This window comes from Periophthalmus magnuspinnatus, chromosome 9, assembly GCF_009829125.3.
Source record: "Periophthalmus magnuspinnatus isolate fPerMag1 chromosome 9, fPerMag1.2.pri, whole genome shotgun sequence".
Classification (NCBI taxonomy): Eukaryota; Metazoa; Chordata; class Actinopteri; order Gobiiformes; family Gobiidae; genus Periophthalmus; species Periophthalmus magnuspinnatus.
Window position 1 is genome coordinate 7374367 of NC_047134.1, and position 18281 is coordinate 7392647.

Below are 18281 nucleotides of genomic sequence, written 5' to 3' on the forward strand. Positions count from 1 at the left end.
GTTTCCAAACTTCTGATTTATGTCTAATACACATACTTGTACATTCACTTGTGACAGGTAAATACACCATAATTACTTATTTTGAGTATTGATACTTTGGAGCTGATGTAGTGTGACATTAACTATAGGCACCGCTCTCTCTGAGGCCTTGTTAGACTTTAATGTGACCTTTATTTTAACACAACCTGACCGGGAAGGAATGACTTAGTTGCAATCACTTGTATTGATCACAACCTCATGTGTTGTTTAAATCTATTTTTTATTTTTTCAGACCATCTTAAAACCATCTTAACACATGAAAGCGTTTGCTAACATGTGCATTGTGTCACCAGGGTAATAGCTGAACATTCCGCCATACACATACATGTAGAACACCCTCAGTGTGATGTCACTACAAAGCATCAATAGTCCACAAAGTGGTTGAACAGAGCAGAGAGTTACTCACGATCCAGCGCTGCCCGGGAGCCTCTTGTGCTGCACTCCGCGGCTACCCTCCACGAAGGCACTGGGGGGCTTATGGTACACGGAGGCCAGGGTGCCGATGTGGCAGATGAGTTCCTCCAGGAGGGTGGGCTCGATCAGGTCTGTCTCTTCAGAAATCAGGGGCTTCTCGGCCAGCACCACCTCTTTCGCAGCCACTGGGTCTGTGGACAGCAAGCGCCAGTAGATGTAGCCACGGTCCCTCAGGTCCGGATTATCGGAATCCTGCACGCAACAACAGGTTAGCATCATCACAGCTATTTTTAGAAAAAAAAAAAAAAGATTATCATAGAAATGCCTATTAACATGTTTTATTGATTTCTCAACAGCTTTAACTTATTATTATTGACTGAACATCAACATTGTTATCGCCCTGAAGTTTTGATATCGCTGCATCGCCAATTCTTGTTGATTATTTGCCCACAACAAATGATACTGTAAGTCTGTATTGACTAGCATAACCAATATTTCAAGCAATTACACAAATACGTCTATTTAGCAAAAAAAACCAAATACTTCCTCTAAGATTATTCATCAAAATACTTATAGTATTGTTTTGTCTTTCAAAATGTACTGCAATAGCACATTATTAGATCTATATTATATAAAGCTGGTCTCCTGACTCACCTGAGTGGCCAGACTGAGCACCTGCTGCACCAGTTCCTGTGTCTCTGTGGGCTTCTTCAGGAAGAGTTTGACGATGCCTGTCAGCAGCTGTAACTGCACCTGTGGCACACATGAGAACAACACATGATGCATATATATGTACTAGCCCTAGTGCCAGTGTGTAGGACCGTGGCTGTATTCCTACCTGGGTGCTCTCGTCGTGGAAGCCCTCCAGAAAGCTCTCCAGCAGCTCATCTGCATTGTCAATCCTCTCTGCGTACTCTCCAACGATCCAGATCATGGCTGCCCGGGCCTCCGGCTCATCCAGAGAGTCCAGGTTTTCACAAAGGGTGGCAATCACACTCTCATACCTCAGGAGTCACAAGGTTCAAGATGAGTTACTATTAGCGATATAACAGGAGAGACTGTTGTTTTTATTCACATCATCCAACATACAGTGCTGTGAAAAAGTATTTGCACCCTTCCTGATTTCTTACCGATTACATCTGGTGAACACAGCATTTACCCGTGGGACTACGGATGGAAATTAGCCGTATGGCTACAATCCGGCGTGTTTACATTCGTGCTTCTGTCATGTATGTTCATTAACATGCACTGTCCAAATCAAATAAACAAATAAAATAAATAATAAAAAGAACAATATGCCAACAGTGAAACATGGTGGTGAGTGTCATGGTTTGTGGCTGCTTGAACTCCGCTGTCTGCCAACAAATCTTGAGGAAGAATGTCCGGCCATCAGTTCATTGCCTAATTCTGCAACAGGACAAATGATCCAAAACACACTAGCAGGTCCACTTCTTAATGGCTTAAAAAAAACACAATGAGGGTTTTGGAGTGGCCTAGTCAAAGTCCAGACCTGGACCCAATAGAGATGCTGTGGCATGACCTTAAAAGGCGATTCCTGCTCGGAAACCCTCCAGTGTAGCTAATTTAAAATAATTCTACAAAGAAGAGTGGGCCAAAATTCCTCTACAGTGAAAGACTCACTGCCAGTTATCGCAAACGCTTGACTGCAGTTTTTGCTGCTAAGGGTGGTTCGACTATTTATTAGGTTTAGGGGGAAATTACTTTTTCACATGAGACACTGTAGGTTTAGATGGCTTTTTACCCCAATAAATAAAATCAGCACTTAAAATGGCATTTTCAGTTTATTTGTGAGTTATCTTTGTCTAATATTCAAGTTTGCTTGATCTGAAATGGATAAGAGTGACAAAGGTGCAGAAAAAATAAGAAATGGGTAAGGGTGAAACTACTTTTTCACAGCATTGTGAATGTAAAGATGTAAACGTTTGTTTAAATTTTATTTTTATGAATAAGTTGATTCTTGGAGTATAGATGGCTGCGTCAGAGATAATTACTTGTTGGGAATAACAAGCTTGTCACCTCTGTTCTATAAATGTAAGGTTTTTGCAGAACAGCATTAGCATAAACTTCATTAAGGCACCTGGACTGACTACTCACTCAGCATTTAAGATGTGTGGAGCCAGGAGGTGGAATGACGCAGCGCTAATTTAAACATTGGCGGTCATGTTAGCGTAGTCACGAAGCACACATCTTACTTGTTGGGATATTTGCGGAAGATGTCCTTGATAACCACAATGGCCTCCTGCACCACGTAGTTGACCTTGGTCTGGATCAGGTCTAGCAGCGTGCTCACACAGCGCTCTGCTGATTGCTGCTCACACACAGGGCACAGACAAAATGAGATGTTATAGAAATGAGATGTTATAGAAATGGGACTTTAAAAGGTCAGCATATTTTATGTTTGTAGCCAAAATCAACCTGATGGAACATCAAACGCACACTGTTTCTTTGTTTCACTATCTATGTGACATAATTTTGTACATTAAAAAGGTTTAAGTAATTAAATGTTGAATATATAATTTTACCTCATGAAAATGTGAGCTGTCAATTTAAAGTGTAGACTTTGAAGGTCATATTAAATAGGGCCCAACCGATATATCGGTTGGCCGATCTTATCGGCTAAAATGGGCACTACACAAACATTTGTGAGCCCCTCCAGGGATGTATGCAGGATTTTCAAAATATGGAGGTCCAAATTAATTTGACATAGCCTATTTAAAAAATAATAGCAATGATAATGCCAATAATAATGATAATTACAGTAACAATAATAATTAAAACTGCAAGCAGTGATAAAGGCCGTCGCCACCCCTTGTGACTGCGGGGAACATGCCTCCACGAAGTTCCTTTCGTTCCCACTTAAATTGCTCCTTCCCCCAAAATTAGCATCTATCTAATACTACTCCATTCATTCCAATGATTCCAATGAATTATGACATTGCTATGCCTGTACGGTTGAAAATAGAGGTATGTCTCATTGGCTTTTTTGTTTAGTATGATGAGTGGAATATGTGTACTACATTTCAATGGTCTATGACAAACAAAATGTTTTCACCCCACTTAACCAAAACCCATGTATTTCTATGACAAATGTTGGACATTGCCATGGCAACACCATTGCAAATAGAGGTTTGTTTGTTTTTTTTGTTGCTCATTATGGTAAGACGGTCCATGCCAAATTTCAAATGTTTGTGACAAAGTAATTTTTCGGGTCCCACTCAAAATTTCAAGGGGGCGCTGTGGAGCAACGTAATGTCTTAGGTATGTAAATTGTATATCAATGCGTTCAGAACAATGGACGTGGTCCCAGGCTCACACCTAATAATAATAATCATGAATAACTTTGAATAAAGACTGGGAGGTGGGCCAACTCCCAGGACGTTTTTAAAGAAAATCATGTTATTTAATTTAATCCAGTGGTATTTTTTAATTAAATTTGTTTTATTAAATTCTTTATAATACTTGTCAAACTCAGTGCCCGCAGGCCAAATGTGGCCCACCATAGCACTTTATTTGGCCCGTGAGAAGGTAAATTAAAAAAGGTATAAGTCTATGCTGTTTTATGCATTAAAGCAGCATAGACTTATGGGATGTTCCCATCTATCCATTTTGTTTTGCTTATCCAAAGCCGGGTTGTGAGGGCAACAGTCTTAGCAGGGACTCTCAGACTTCCCACACCCCAGACACATCCTCCAGCTCCTCCAGTGGGACCCCAAGGCGTTCCCAGGCCAGGCGAGAGACACAGTATCCCTGGCCTCCCGTGGGGGCCTCCTCCCTAGGGAAGCGTCCAAGAGGCATCCTGAACAGATACTCGGCCACCTCAGCTGGCTCATTTTGATGTAGATTAGCAGCAGCTCTATTCTGAGACCCTCCCGTGTGCTCCATCCTTCCCTCACTCGTGAACAAGACCCCGAGATACTTGAACTCCTCCACTTGAGGCAAGGACTCACCACCCACCCGGAGTGGGCAAGCTACCTTTTTCTGGTCGCGAACCATGGCCTCGGATTTGGAGGAGCTTGTTCTCATCCCAGCCACTTCACATTTGGCTGCCCCAGTGCCTGCTGCAAGTCCTGGCTCGATGAAGCCATCAGGACATCATCATTTGCAAACAGCAGGGATGAGATCCCTGTGGGATCTAGTCATACAGGGACTAGACAGTCCATAGCAAAGGGCCCTGGACCCCATCTCCTGCAGCATCCCCAAAGGACACCACGAGGGACATGGTAGAATGCCTTCTCTAGATCCACAAAACACATGTGGACTGGTTGGACAAACTCCCACGAACCCTCGAGGACACTAGGGAGAATATAGAGCTGGTCCAGTGTTCTGCGACTGGGATGAAAACCGCACTGCTCCTCCTGGAAAAGAGATTCAACTACAAGTTGGATTCTCCTCTCTAGTAACCTTACCGGGGAGGCTGAGGAGCGTGATTCCCCTGTAACTGCAACACACCCTCCGGTCCCCCTTCTTCAACAGAGGGACCACCACCCTAGTCTGTCACTCCACAGGCACTGTCCCCGGCCTCCATGCAATGTTGCAGAGACATGTCAGCCAAGACAGCCCCACAACATCCAGAGACTTGAGGTACTCTAGATGGATCTCCCCTGGAGCCTTCCTACCAAGGAGATTGCAAATCACCTCAGTGACCCTAGCCAGTGTGATCGATAGGTCCAGGTCCCCAGTCTCCAGGTCCCCAGTCTCTGCTACCTCTTTGGAAGACGTGATGGTGGGATTGAGGAGATCCTCTAAAGAATTCCTTCCACCGTCCGACAACATTCCCAGTCGAGGTCAGCAGCTCTCCACCCACACTATAAACAGTGTTGGTGAAGCACTGCTTCCCCCTCCTGAGGCGTCGGACGGTTTGCCAGAATCTCTTTGAGGCTGTCCAATAGTCCTCCTTCCGAACTCCTCCCAACTCTGAGGTTTTGCAAACGTACGAGCTTGTGGCACACTTGGCCCGCTGGTACTCGTCAGCTGCCTCAAGAGTCCCACAAGCCAACAGGGCTCATTAGGACTCCTTCAGACTGAAGGCCCCCAGTGTCCTCCACTGGATTCGGGGGGGTTGCCGCCACGACAAGCACCAAAGACCTTACAACCACAGCTACGAGCAGCCACCTCGATAAGAGGCGGAGAACATGGCCCACTCGGAATTAATGTCTCCAGCCTCCTCTGGGATCAGGGAGACGTTCTTCCGGAGGTGTGAGCTGAAGACCCCACTGACAGAGGGCTCCACCAGATGTTCCCAATAGACCCTCACAGTACGCTTGGGCCTGCCAGGTCTGTCTGGCTTCCTCCTCCACCAGTGGATTCAACTCAACACCAGATGGTGATCGGTTGACAGCTCTGTCCCTCTCTTCACTCGAGGGTCCAAGACACGCAGTCGGAGGTCAGATGGCACGACAACAAAGTCATCGACCTCCGATCTAGGGTGGCCTGAAGGACATCCTTGTGCTCGAACATGGTGTTCGTTAGGGACAAACACTGGCTAGCAAAGAAGTCCAATAACAAAACACAACTCAGGGGGGATTCAGATCAGGGAGGCCGTTCTTCCTGATCATGCCCCTCCGGGTGTCACAGTCATTACACGTGTGGGCACTGAAATCCCCCAATAGAACAATGGAGATTTTCCCAATAAGTAGAACTGAGAAATATTTACAAATTGATCTGAACTTATCCAGGAAGAGGAAAATTGATGCAGATGGAAGGCAGTTTCAAGAAAAGTGGGAAGGCATGTTTGTGCTTCAAGGAGAAAAACCTATTATGTTTTTTATGTTATGAGGCGGTGTTGGTTGTTAAAGAGTACACGTTAACGTAACGTTGCCATTTTGACACCAAACACAGAGTAAGTATGCTTTTAATTCTTTGACAATTTGTTGTTTTTCTTGAAGGCTAACTGCGGTCATAGCAGAATATGTTCACAAACGCCACAACCAAAAAACATTCGCCAGTGAAACTAACTTTACGGAGTCTTTTTCAGACTGTGTGTTTTTGAATGTTTTTGATCTGTGAGCAGGTGTGTTCCAAACAGATACACACTTTAAAAAATGTCAGTTTATCAGGAGATATCCAGTTACATTTTTTTCCCCATCTATGCCAAGGCACGTGTCATTTGTAGCTTGAATAAGTCTGTCATGCCTCTGCTCAAATATAAAAAAATAAAAAACTGGAAGAGAGGGGGCGATGTACGCTACAGGATAGACGTACTTTTCTTTTCGCCTGCTCACTGGGCTTGTGTAAACTATTTCTGAGACAGCAATTTGCCGTATTATTTGCCATAGGAGAAGTTAATAACTCCAACATGTCCCTGGAAAACTTTTTTGTAAATCCTCCATCGACTAAAATGAAAGGAGCGAAAACGGGAGGACGCAAAGCTAATGCTAGCACTAGCCGATAGGGAGGCTGGACAGGTGGCTACTGGGTGCGAGGTGGAAAGTGTCGAGACTTTAAGAGAAGATGTGATAGTGGAACGAGTGACCAAGAACATTGAAGAAATGCTTGACAAAAAACTCGCAACTATACTCAAGCCAGTTAACGAACTTTCCGGCAAATTTGACGCAATTGCCCAAAGACTGGATGATGTGGAAAAGCGCGTGTCCGACCTGGAGGACGCATCTGCGGCCACTGCACCGAGGCTGGATGTCATGGAGAAATCTCTTAAACGAGCACTGGAACGACTTGACAGCTATGAGAATCAAAGTCGTCGTGACTTAAAGAAGGAACTGAGGGCAGGGACCCAGTGACTTTTTTCGAGCAGTGGATTCCTGAAGTTTTGGAAATGCAAGAGAAACGGATCAAAATCGAGAGAGCGCACCACACAGGACCGCCGGCTGGACGGGGCAGAGACGGACCAAGAGCTGTTCTGGTGAGACTGCACAACTACACTGATAAAGGAAGGATCCTTTACGCTGCGATGAGGAAGGGAAGAGTGGAAGTGGATGAGAGGCAGATCTCCTTTTATCAGGATTTCTCTGCTGAAGTGGTTAAAAAGAGGCAAGAATCAGCACCTGCACGATTACGGCTGCGGGAGGCAGGTATCAAGTACGCGTTTCTCTACCCAGCGGTGATCAAGATCTTTCATCAGAACGGCAAGACTACCACTCTCTCCAGCATGGAAGAGCTCAACAACTTCATAAAGACACTTCCCCAGTGATTTATGATTCACCGTTCATATGAGGTAACAGTGCTGACACTGTTTAAAATGGTGTGGTAGTTCCAATTGGTTATATTGTTCTAAACAAGTAAGTGTGATGCTCACTGTTATTTTAAGTCACATGTTTATTTTGGCACTTTTATGGCATACTTAAATGAGGTCCAGGGAGCAGTGCGTGAGCCATTACTGGTTCTCTTTATTTCAGATTCGTTACCCCCGCTATACTCTAGATATAGGGTATGAAGATATTATATTTTTACTTTTTTGTATTTTATTTTGTAGGCTGTGTCCTCTTGGACACGAAACTACACGGGTTAAATCCAAGCCTTGTGTTCTGTTTTTGCTTGGATTATCTTAAGTTTTGCTCGCTAGCACAGAGAGGTTTCTTGAGACATATTTTAGATTCAGCTTTGTTGTTCCAGATGCTGCACAAATATACTAAACAAAATGTAGATGAATATTAGGATACGTACTTGGAATATTAAAGGTTCAAATAATCCAGTGAAAAGGAAAGCCATCCTAAATAGTTTAAAGAAAGATGGAATACAAATAGCCTTACTGCAAGAGACTCATCTCACAGATGAGGAACACAAAAAATATTTAAGGGAGTGGGTAGGTCAAGTCTATTTTTCATCCTATTCAACAAATAAAAGGGGGGTGATAATATTAATAAACAAAAAGTTGCCACTTACAGTTACAGACACACCTAAGGATACAGAGGGTAGGATAATTTTAATCAAGGGTATTTTATATGGAGAAGTTATTTTATTGGGCAACATCTATAGCCCTAACGTACATGATGAAGACTTCTACGCCCTGCTTCTCAACCAACTTGCAGAGATGGACTCTTCAAATATACTGATAGGAGGTGACTTTAACAGCTCTTTATGCCCCATAATGGACAGATGCCCCCCACTAAACACCCAATCAAAACAAGCAAGGGCAGTAAGGAATATTTTAGACGAATTTGAGTTAGTGGATGTCTGGAGGCATTTCAATCCCTCAGTGAAGAGCTTTACATTTCATTCTCTGCCTCATTCGTCAATGACACGCATTGACTACATATTTGTGTCAAGACACTTGACACACCTGGTTCAAGAATCAGATATAGGTATCATTGGACTTTCCGATCATGCCCCTGTAAGCCTTGTGATGCAACCACCAAGGCAGCTAAAACGTACAATCTCCTGGAGGATGAACAATTTACTTTTTTTTAGATGATGGCTTTATTAAACTTATGGAAGAGCAGACTGACCTTTATTTAAGTGTTAATGATAATGATGATGCTGACCGAAGGGTTGTATTCGATGCCTACAAAGCTTATATGCGGGGCATAATAATATCATATTCAAGTCATAAGAAGAAGGAATGATTAATAGAACAAACTAAACTTGAAAATAAAATTAGAAAATTGGAGGAGGAATACTTGGCATCTAAGTCAATTGACATTTTGGCAGAACTTAAGACACTTAGAGCAATGTTAAGTGATATGATCACAAAGAAAGCTGAGAGAGATATTTTCTATGCAAAACAAAGATTTTTTGAATTTGGGACCAAACCAAATAAACTATTGGCCAGACTGGCAAGGGGCTCCCCTCGCAGTATTTTCATATCTGCAGTGTGTGATGATAGTGGTGTTCGACAAGTGGATAATAAACACATCAATGACTGTTTTAAACAGTTTTATGAAAACCTATATCGCTCTGAGGTTAACTATGAGGAACTGGACAGAGGTAGCTTCCTAGACAAGTTGAATATGCCTCATATATCTGCAGATCAAGCCAAAGGTCTAGAAGGCCCCATATCACTACCAGAAATTGAAAAAGCGATCACTTAAATCGGGCAAATGTGCTGGAGCTGATGGATATCCTGCTGAATTTTATAAAGTTTTAAAAGGGAAAATTTCTAAATTATTGCAAAGAGTTTTCAACAAATCCTTTGAATATTTGAAATTACCAGAGACAATGTATCTTGCCACTATAAATATTGTATACCAAAAAAAGACAGGGACCCAGAATTGTGCTCCTCATACCGGCCAATAAGTTTACTTGGTGTGGACATGAAGATTCTGTCAAAGATACTGGCTAACAGATTGGAAAAGGTTGTGCCAGATATAATTAATATGGACCAAACTGGCTTTATGAAGGACCGTCTGTCCTCAAATAATACAAGACGTTTAATTAATATTATACAATATCTCAACCAGTGTCAAATACCAGGGGCTATTGTCTCGATGGATGCTGAAAAGGCCTTTGATCGCATTGAGTTGGAATATATGCTTAAAGTGCTTAAAAGATTTGGGTTCCAAAATAAATTTATAAATTGGATAAAACTTTTATATAAAGAGCCCAAGGCCTCTGTCTTGACAAATGGTCTTCTGTCTACGCCATTTAGATTGGAGAGGGGGACGGCTCAAGGAAGTCCCTTGTCGCCCCTTCTGTTTTCCTTGGCCATAGAGCCTTTGGCAATAGCAATCAGACAGAATGAAAATATAAAAGGAACAATAATTGGTTCAAAAGAGTATAAAATATTGCTATATGCCGACGACCTTCTTCTGACTCTGACAAAACTTGAAACCTCAATTCCTACTCTTATTGATTGCATAAAAGAATTTGGCCAGATATCTGGATATAAGGTAAATTTTGAGAAATCAGAAATAATGTCTTTAGTCAGGTGTGATCACTCTGAACCAGCTTTTGTTAAACCATTTCGATGGGGCCCTACAAGCTTGAAATATTTGGGTATGCTATTACACCCAAAACTAGTCAACTGTATTCAGAGAATATCAATACTTTAATTATCCACATTAAAGAAAAGTTAGCTGGTTGGAAAAAGCTCCCCATCTCATTCCTTGGTAGGGGCAACCTTGTTAAAATGATAATACTCCCAAAGCTAATATATCCAGTGTCAATGCTTTTTATTTTACTTAATCCAAAAGATGTTAGTGATATAAATAGGGCGATATCCGATTTTATTTGGGCAGGAAGAAAACCTAAGATTAAATTGGAAATTTTACAACTTCCAAAGGAATTAGGAGGTTGGGGCGTGCCTAAGATTGAAAACTATGTACTTTCTATACATGCAAGAATCATTTCAATGTGGGCATGTGGAAATTATGAGATGCCATGGCTTGAGATTGAGAGGACACTCCGTAAACCCTTTTGTCCCGTAATTTGTTAGATAAAAAGGATAAGGAATTACCACTTATGATTAAGGACAACTATTTGATTAACAATGCTTTTAAAACATGGAGCCTTTTAAAGAAAATGTATGGGAATAATCTGAAATTATCTACTCTGACCACACTGGTGGACAACCCAGATTTGGTAGCAAAGGGTGCTGGTCCTGATCTCAGATCATGGCAAGAAGCTGGCATCAGGAGGATACATGATCTATGGGACAATGGAAAGTTCAAGTCATTTGAAGAAATACAAGCCAAATATAAGATCCCTGCTAAAGAGTTTTATAAATATCTCCAGCTTAGGCATTTTGTAAAATCAAAATGGAAATCTCTGGAGTTCACACAGGACATTAATCTTCTTGAACTATTTTGGATTGTCAAAAACGGGGGCATTTTGTCTCAAGATTTTATTCTGAGCTTCAAGGGATGAAGAAGGACAGACTTAAATGTTTATGATTATCATGGAATGTGCTGCTTAAAACAACAATTGACAATGAAACATGGGAGAAAATTCTGATATTGCCATCTAAAATATCAATATGTAATCGACATAAAGAAATGCAATACAATATCTTACACAATGTTTACATCTCTCCATATATATATATATAGCAAGTACACTCCAGGAATCTCTCCAAACTGTCCCAAATGTAACTTAGTTCCGGGGACCAGATTCCATTGTTTATGGGAGTGTAAGATTATACAGTCATTTTGGGATGTCGTGTGTGGAGAGATTGGCTCTGTTGTGGGGCGGACCCTGTCTCCCAGTCCGTTGCTTTGTCTTTTGGGGTTTATACCTGTAGACTTGATGGCTCACAAAGATGTCATACAATTCCTCCTGATGCTGGGTAGAAAAACTATAATGTCAAAATGGGTTGGTAATGATGCCCCCTCTGTCCAAATATGGAAAAATTTAATATCTGAGATGGTGTCTTTAGAACGGTTAAGATATTGCCTCAGTGGTAAATCCAATCTGTTTAAAAAATGGGAAAATCTGTTTGAAAATTAAAAGGATAGAGGTGTAATACTAACAATAATTGCTGAATGTTGTTTTCATCTCGTCATAAATGCTGCATCTGATATGACTCACTTAATTATTATCTCTTTGCTGAAGTAATGTGCTATGCTGTGCTGTTGTTCCTTGTGTGTTTGGGTTTTACTTTAATCTGTATAATCAAAATTCTATAAAAATATTTAAAAAAAATAAAAAAAACTATTGGCACCCCAGCCCTCTGCTACTGCTTCTACTCTACCCCTTCTCTCTAGTGCCCCCTGTCTGTGAGCTACAGCTGTGAGCTGCTGCCTCACATCAGACTGACACTCAGAAACACTACTCAAGTCTAAAACCCATTGCAAAAAGGGTTTTGCTCATGTTTTATTTTGCTTTTATAACAACAGAAATGTTGAAAGAAAATAACTGCATTTTGCCATGAAAGTTCGGGCTACTTTTTACACATGTATTATTTCCACTGCTGTTTAAAAGGTCAGAAGTCTGTGATTAACAAGCAGACTGACTAAAAGCTTGTGTGGAGTAGCACTTTATGGGTTCTTAACTGTTCCTAGACTGATTTCTCAGTATCTGTTGTTAATGAAAGGCCTAATCTGCTGCTCCCTGTCCCCTCCACTGATGCGGTCTGTGTGCAGTATGTCCTTTTATCTCCACACAAGGACACATACACACAGCCTAGAAAGGCTATGTAATAATCCACTTGCTCCAACAAACAAACATAGTAAATTGCTGGGGTCTTTATTAGTATAAGTTAGTCTAGAAAAAAATACTGAGGTCCAGCCCACACTGCTTTGTCACAGGCCTTGGGCCATGGGCCCGAAAGCTAGTTTATTGGCCTCAGCAGCAGGCCAAATCGGATATCGGCTCATCCCTAGTTGTAATGGACTAAAAACTTTACAAATATGAGGGCAGGAGACTGAAGCTGTTGAGTTGTCATCGACTAAAGAAATTCTTGGTTGACTAAAGACATGTCCTACAGATCGATTAGTCAACTAAAAGGGGAAGTGGCAAAAGCTCTCAAGTTATTCATTGTCTCTATGACATTAAAAATACTACAAATGCATTCACATGCAGTGCAAAAACAACTATTTATACAGAAAAGTACTAGGAAAAAAGTGTATTTATATGGGGGGAAAAAACTGATTAAACACAGGTGTTTGACACAAAGATTAAAGGACTATAGCCCTACACATTTGCAGAACATACCTCCACTTTAATGGCACAGCGGCCAATGGCTCTGACCGCCTTTCGTACAAAATCCACGTCCACCTCGGTGGCATACTCCTTCAGCTCTGCCAGCACCTGTAGAAGCAACACACACTGTTTGTTATAGGATAAACTAAGTCATTTCAAAATAGATTATATAGTTGAGAAAATACCTGAGCGATATTAGCCTGAGAGGCTAGTCGAATCATGATGTCCAGCTTCTCCAGTTTAACATATATGGGATCGTTGTACTTAACAAAAAAAACCTTCATCTCATGTTTCAGGATTTCTGGCCTGAAACAGCACACACAAAATGCTCAATTATTACATTTTGAACAATGAAGTTATACATTTTAGATAGAATAATTGCTTTAAAAGGCTTTGGGATTACAGCTGCAAGATTACTGGCAATCAAATTGAAATTTGAATATTAAAAATTACGTTTCAAAGTACCATAATTTCTTTCACAAATAAATATATATCCAGTTTCATTCTGCATGAAAACTGCTAAACCTGTAGTTTAGATCTGTCATGAAATGTGATTCTTGTATTTGTTTTTCACTTCATATTTCTCCATTTTTGTCAATTCTTTTGGATGCATATAAAATGTGAACTTTGAACAGAATTCTATCATTTAAATATAAATTGCAATGCAGAAAAATTGCAATTAGTTTTTGTTTTTCCAAGTTGTTCAGCTGTAGTTAAGATTACTAGAAACAGTAATTGCATTTATGTGACGGGAACATTGTAACGTTTCAGTGTCTGGAGTTCTTGCACCATCTGCTGGATTTTTTGCGTACATGGAATATTTATGTGGCCTCAGATTAGGGATGCAGGGATCCAGCTTTTTCAGTTCCGAGACCAATAACGATACTTTGTTGATACCGGTTATCGGCAGATACTTCAAGTCAGATACCAGGGTAGGGACAAAAATGCCCTGGGTTACAGCTTTCCATTACGTTTTACATGGCCAGGAGCTTCATCATATATTCTTGTTTGGAGTATAGTGTAGAGCAGGGCTTTTCAACTAAATGTTCTGTCGCCACCACTTTAAAGAGGGGGTATTATACAAAATCGCATTTTGGAACTTTCTACCATGTTATAAACAATGTTCCCTCATCAAAAACAGGTCCAGAGAGATCGCTAAAATACTCAAACACTAGATCTGTATTAGATTTTAGGGAACCGACACAAGACTAGAATAATACCAACTAGGTATGAACCAGGACTAAGCCAGAATTAAACTAGGACTAAACCAGGTCTAAAGCAGAATTAAACAAGGATTAAAGTAGTATTAACCTGGAATAAAACAAGGTCTAAACTGTGACTAACTAAAATAGTAAACAAGAGAAAATATTATATATCTTGTTTGCTCACCTTCTCTGCACGATGAGGTTGATGTTCCTAAGGGCCACGTACTGTAGCTCAGGCTCTGCCGACAGCAGAGTGACCAGAGGAGGGGCCAGCTTTTTCAGCAGGGTCCCGTAGTAGTCCAGGTCTTTGGGCAGCATCTCCATGAACTTCATCAGCACTTTGACGGCCGACAGCACCACGGCCGAGTTGGCATGAGAGAGCCGGGGAGTCACACGCTCACAGATGCTACGGGGGAAAGCAGGAGATTTAATATCATATGATGTATAAGGTTAAGGCCATAACTAAACTAAATATTGAAGGACAAAAAAAATAAGTGTTCAAATCAGTTTTTTGCAACAGATATACACAAAATCATCAGGTCCATGTAAGTGAACATATTTAGTTTGCCAAATTGTTGTAAACATCACAATTTTACATTGAAGTTAAGATCAGTGAAGCCATTATTTTGAAATTCTTAATTTAATAGACTAATAGACCACTAGATTCAAGTAACAGCTTACCAACATCATGCAAACAGTTTTTTCTTCTTTTCCTATATGACATATGCATAATTTTTACATGTAGGTTTTACTGTTGTCACAATACTAAAATACCAAACTATTTCAACACTAAGGAACAGACTCAAAATGATGACACTTAGAATGTGATTTTCAAAATTAAATGGAAGTACTTTCTTTTATATTACCATGTGGCCTTATATCTGTGTAATCCATCAGTTGACCAGGTATGTGTCATAGTGGTTCATGGGTATATACTAGTTTATACGGTAACGTTCTGGAGGTGGCAGATCACCTGCATGATTCCATAAAAATTGAAAATTTAAACCATACTTTGGAACATTCTCCACTGAGATAAGTTTTATGCCATGAAACATTTCCATGGAAACGAGCAGGAGGCGGCCAAATAAGAAGTTTGAGGAGATGCAAGCCCACTCACAGTAAGAATGCATGTTTTTCCCCCTATAGTCTCACTCATTCTCGCAGCCATTAGAGGACCAGCAGCAACTCCAAGTAAATTACCTCTCCATGCTCCGGGTACGGCCCAGGGTCCAGGTGCAGGGCTCTGTTACTTGATGTCACCTCAACATAACTAATATTAACTTAAAATCTAAATTGTACCTGAATTATATTCTCATAAGGCTGATGCAAAATTTGTGGCGCTGTGAGACAAGATTAAAGCTAGAGTAAACACTAAACAATTACGGTTTATTGTCCGATTATTTTTACCCTCTCTGGGTGGGTGGTGAGTTACTGCCTCAAGTGGAGGAGTTCAGGAGGAGGAGTTCATCTTTTGTTGTGGTAAAGGAGCTGAGCTAACCTACATTCCTATTCTCACCTATGGTCATGAGCTTTGGGTAATGACCGAAAGGACAAGATCGCAGATACACGGACGTGTCTGGTTTGCGGGAAGTCTGGGAGTCCCTGCTTAGACTGCTGCCTCCGCAACCCAGCCCCGGATAAGTGGAAGAAAATGGATGGATGGATTTCCGATTTTTGCATTTATTTCATTTATCTGTACCTCTACGCCACATTTTAACCTCTTTATTTGATGCATTAGTGTTTGCTAGTGCTCATTGCATCATAGACTGCAAATGTAAATTTATTTTTTTTTCCTTTATCTTGAGGGGAGTGGCATGCATCGATAAGCAACAAACAGCTAGCTAGGTCAAGTTTTGCGAATAATATCAGCTCAACGTACAAGTTGCTAACACTGGAAAATCACAAGATCAAGTCAGCATTTGGCGAGACACTATTATTTTATGTTCTTTCTGTCATAACTATAAAGTGGCCTATATAATGCAGAGATTGAATAATGGTGTTCTTATTTGGGGGACGTCACGTGAGAGGATCATGTGCCACCAGAACACACAAAAAAAAACAAGACAAAAACAAAAAAAAGACAAAAAGAAATGTATTTTATTGTGAGGAAGAGACCGATTATGATATTTCTATATTATTCACTTGTCCTTGAGTAGCAGTTAGATGCTGTAACTTATAGTAGTAATGTGCAATATGGTGTGAGTCTGGACCAGTATCCCTTTGTACAAGACATATCAGATGCAACTAAATAAAATACTACATTTAAAGAGAATGACTGAGAGGGAGCAGAGGAATAACGCAATTACCTCTGGGACTCGCGGTCATCTCGGGGTGTGTAGTTGGCCAGACAGTCCAGGATGAAGATCTGGCCCCACTCGGTGCACTCATTGAGGGCAGTCAGCAGCTTATTGATGGTCTGAGGGTTTAGGTCCAGCAGGTTACTGTTGGGATGAGACTCTGCAATCTCTGACAGAGCAGCCACCGCATTAGCCACCACCTGAAAAGCACAGGCGCACAATAACATACAACAGTCCCAAGACAGCTAGTACAGCATATTTACAAGGTAATGCCAGTCGAAATGAGTAGAGATGGTGTTGAACTGATTAGTTCAAATCAGATAAAAAAAAACAACAGCTTCAGCCCATCTGTATCCTCATCTTCTCTAAAGGTGCACTTCGGACATTTTCTGGTGTTTAATGTTTAATGTCAAACTGAAGGTGTAGAACATTCTAGCCAAAGCAATAACATCTCCATGGTATACAGATTAGGTTTCAGGAGACCCTCCAAAAGTCACATGTGTATCTTTAAATGATAGCATTATGCATGTTTTATCTATGGAAACTTCTGTAATACTAAAATTGTAAGAATTCTCTACTCTACAGTGACACTTTACTCCCTCTACTGACAATCTTCTTATAAAAGGTCATGTATATTTTTTAGAACTCGCTTTAGTGGTTCACTTTTGTATTTGATAGCTGGCGCACAAATTGCTTAAGCATTCATTGAAATGTTGCAATATTGCATATTTGCATCGTTTCAATTAGCAATTCAATTCAAAGAAGCTAAATGTAGTTTCCTCTGCAAAGAACCAAGAATCAAGTCTGCACTTAATCTTATAAAACATTCAAATGATCAGATACAGCACAATGTTTGGCAACTTACTTAAAAAAAGACCTCTTTCGCTATATAATTGTAACGTCTGTGTAGACCCTCAGTCGTCCAGGTCTGATCCATAGCAAACAACGAAGTTAAATCTGTCAACTGAACAAATCTTGTAGGAGTGAAGACGCTTTCACTCCTACAAGATTTGTCCAGTTGACAGATTTAACTTTGTTGTTTGCTATATAATTGTAACTGTAACAACTGAGATGATTTGTGCTGTTAAATAAGTCTCTCACACATAAAATTACAGTCACAAGCTAGCTAGCATTAGCCAACAGTTTTTCAGTTAGTCACTCTCACCCTTTTGTTCAAAAAAAGACTATGAATGCTCATATTGATGACACAATCACACTTCTTTTTTGCTAATGTGGGCATTGTGTCACCATGGTAACTGCTGACAACATTCCGCCAATAGAGATACATGTAGAACACCCCCAGAGTGATGTCACTGCAAAGTACCAATAAAGAGAAAGCATACCATGGGGTTGGAGTCGGAGATGAGGTCCTTGAGAGTGTCGAGGAAGCCCTGGTCCTCTACCAGCTGAGCGTTGATGTCATGGAGCTTGGCCACACACACAGCGGCAGTCTTCCTCACATAGGGGTCTTCGTCCTTCAGACACTTCCTCAGGGGCTCACACAGGTACTCAGTGATCTTATCCACTCGGATACAGCCCATGGTGCGCACAGCTAGGGCACGGATCAGGGGGTTAGGGTCCTCGCAGTCCTGACAAAAACAGTACACAGGAAACCAACAACATACTCTCAGATAGTTAACTACAAATGGTTAATTGTATGATTCAATGAGGTAGCCATCTGAATACAGTTTTTGATGTCAATCAAGACATTTCAGCTCAATGGCTTCTGGGCGGAAACCACTGGACCACTTCTGAACCAATGATTACAATGATT

General features: G+C 40.9%; 1 protein-coding gene across 2 annotated transcripts in view; it reads right to left on the minus strand.

Annotated features, from left to right (window-relative positions):
• Positions 1–18281, minus strand: part of ap1b1 (adaptor related protein complex 1 subunit beta 1) — a 62509-nt gene that overhangs the window by 35272 nt on the left and 8956 nt on the right. For both annotated transcript variants that reach the window (XM_033972231.2, XM_033972232.2), the window contains exons 5-13: positions 17851–18096; positions 16517–16707; positions 14395–14616; positions 13191–13311; positions 13018–13113; positions 2667–2782; positions 1292–1457; positions 1108–1206; positions 446–705 (exon numbers count right to left, since the gene is read on the minus strand). In XM_033972231.2, the coding sequence (XP_033828122.1) occupies positions 446–705; positions 1108–1206; positions 1292–1457; positions 2667–2782; positions 13018–13113; positions 13191–13311; positions 14395–14616; positions 16517–16707; positions 17851–18096 (1517 nt within the window). The remainder of the gene's footprint in view (positions 1–445; positions 706–1107; positions 1207–1291; positions 1458–2666; positions 2783–13017; positions 13114–13190; positions 13312–14394; positions 14617–16516; positions 16708–17850; positions 18097–18281) is intronic.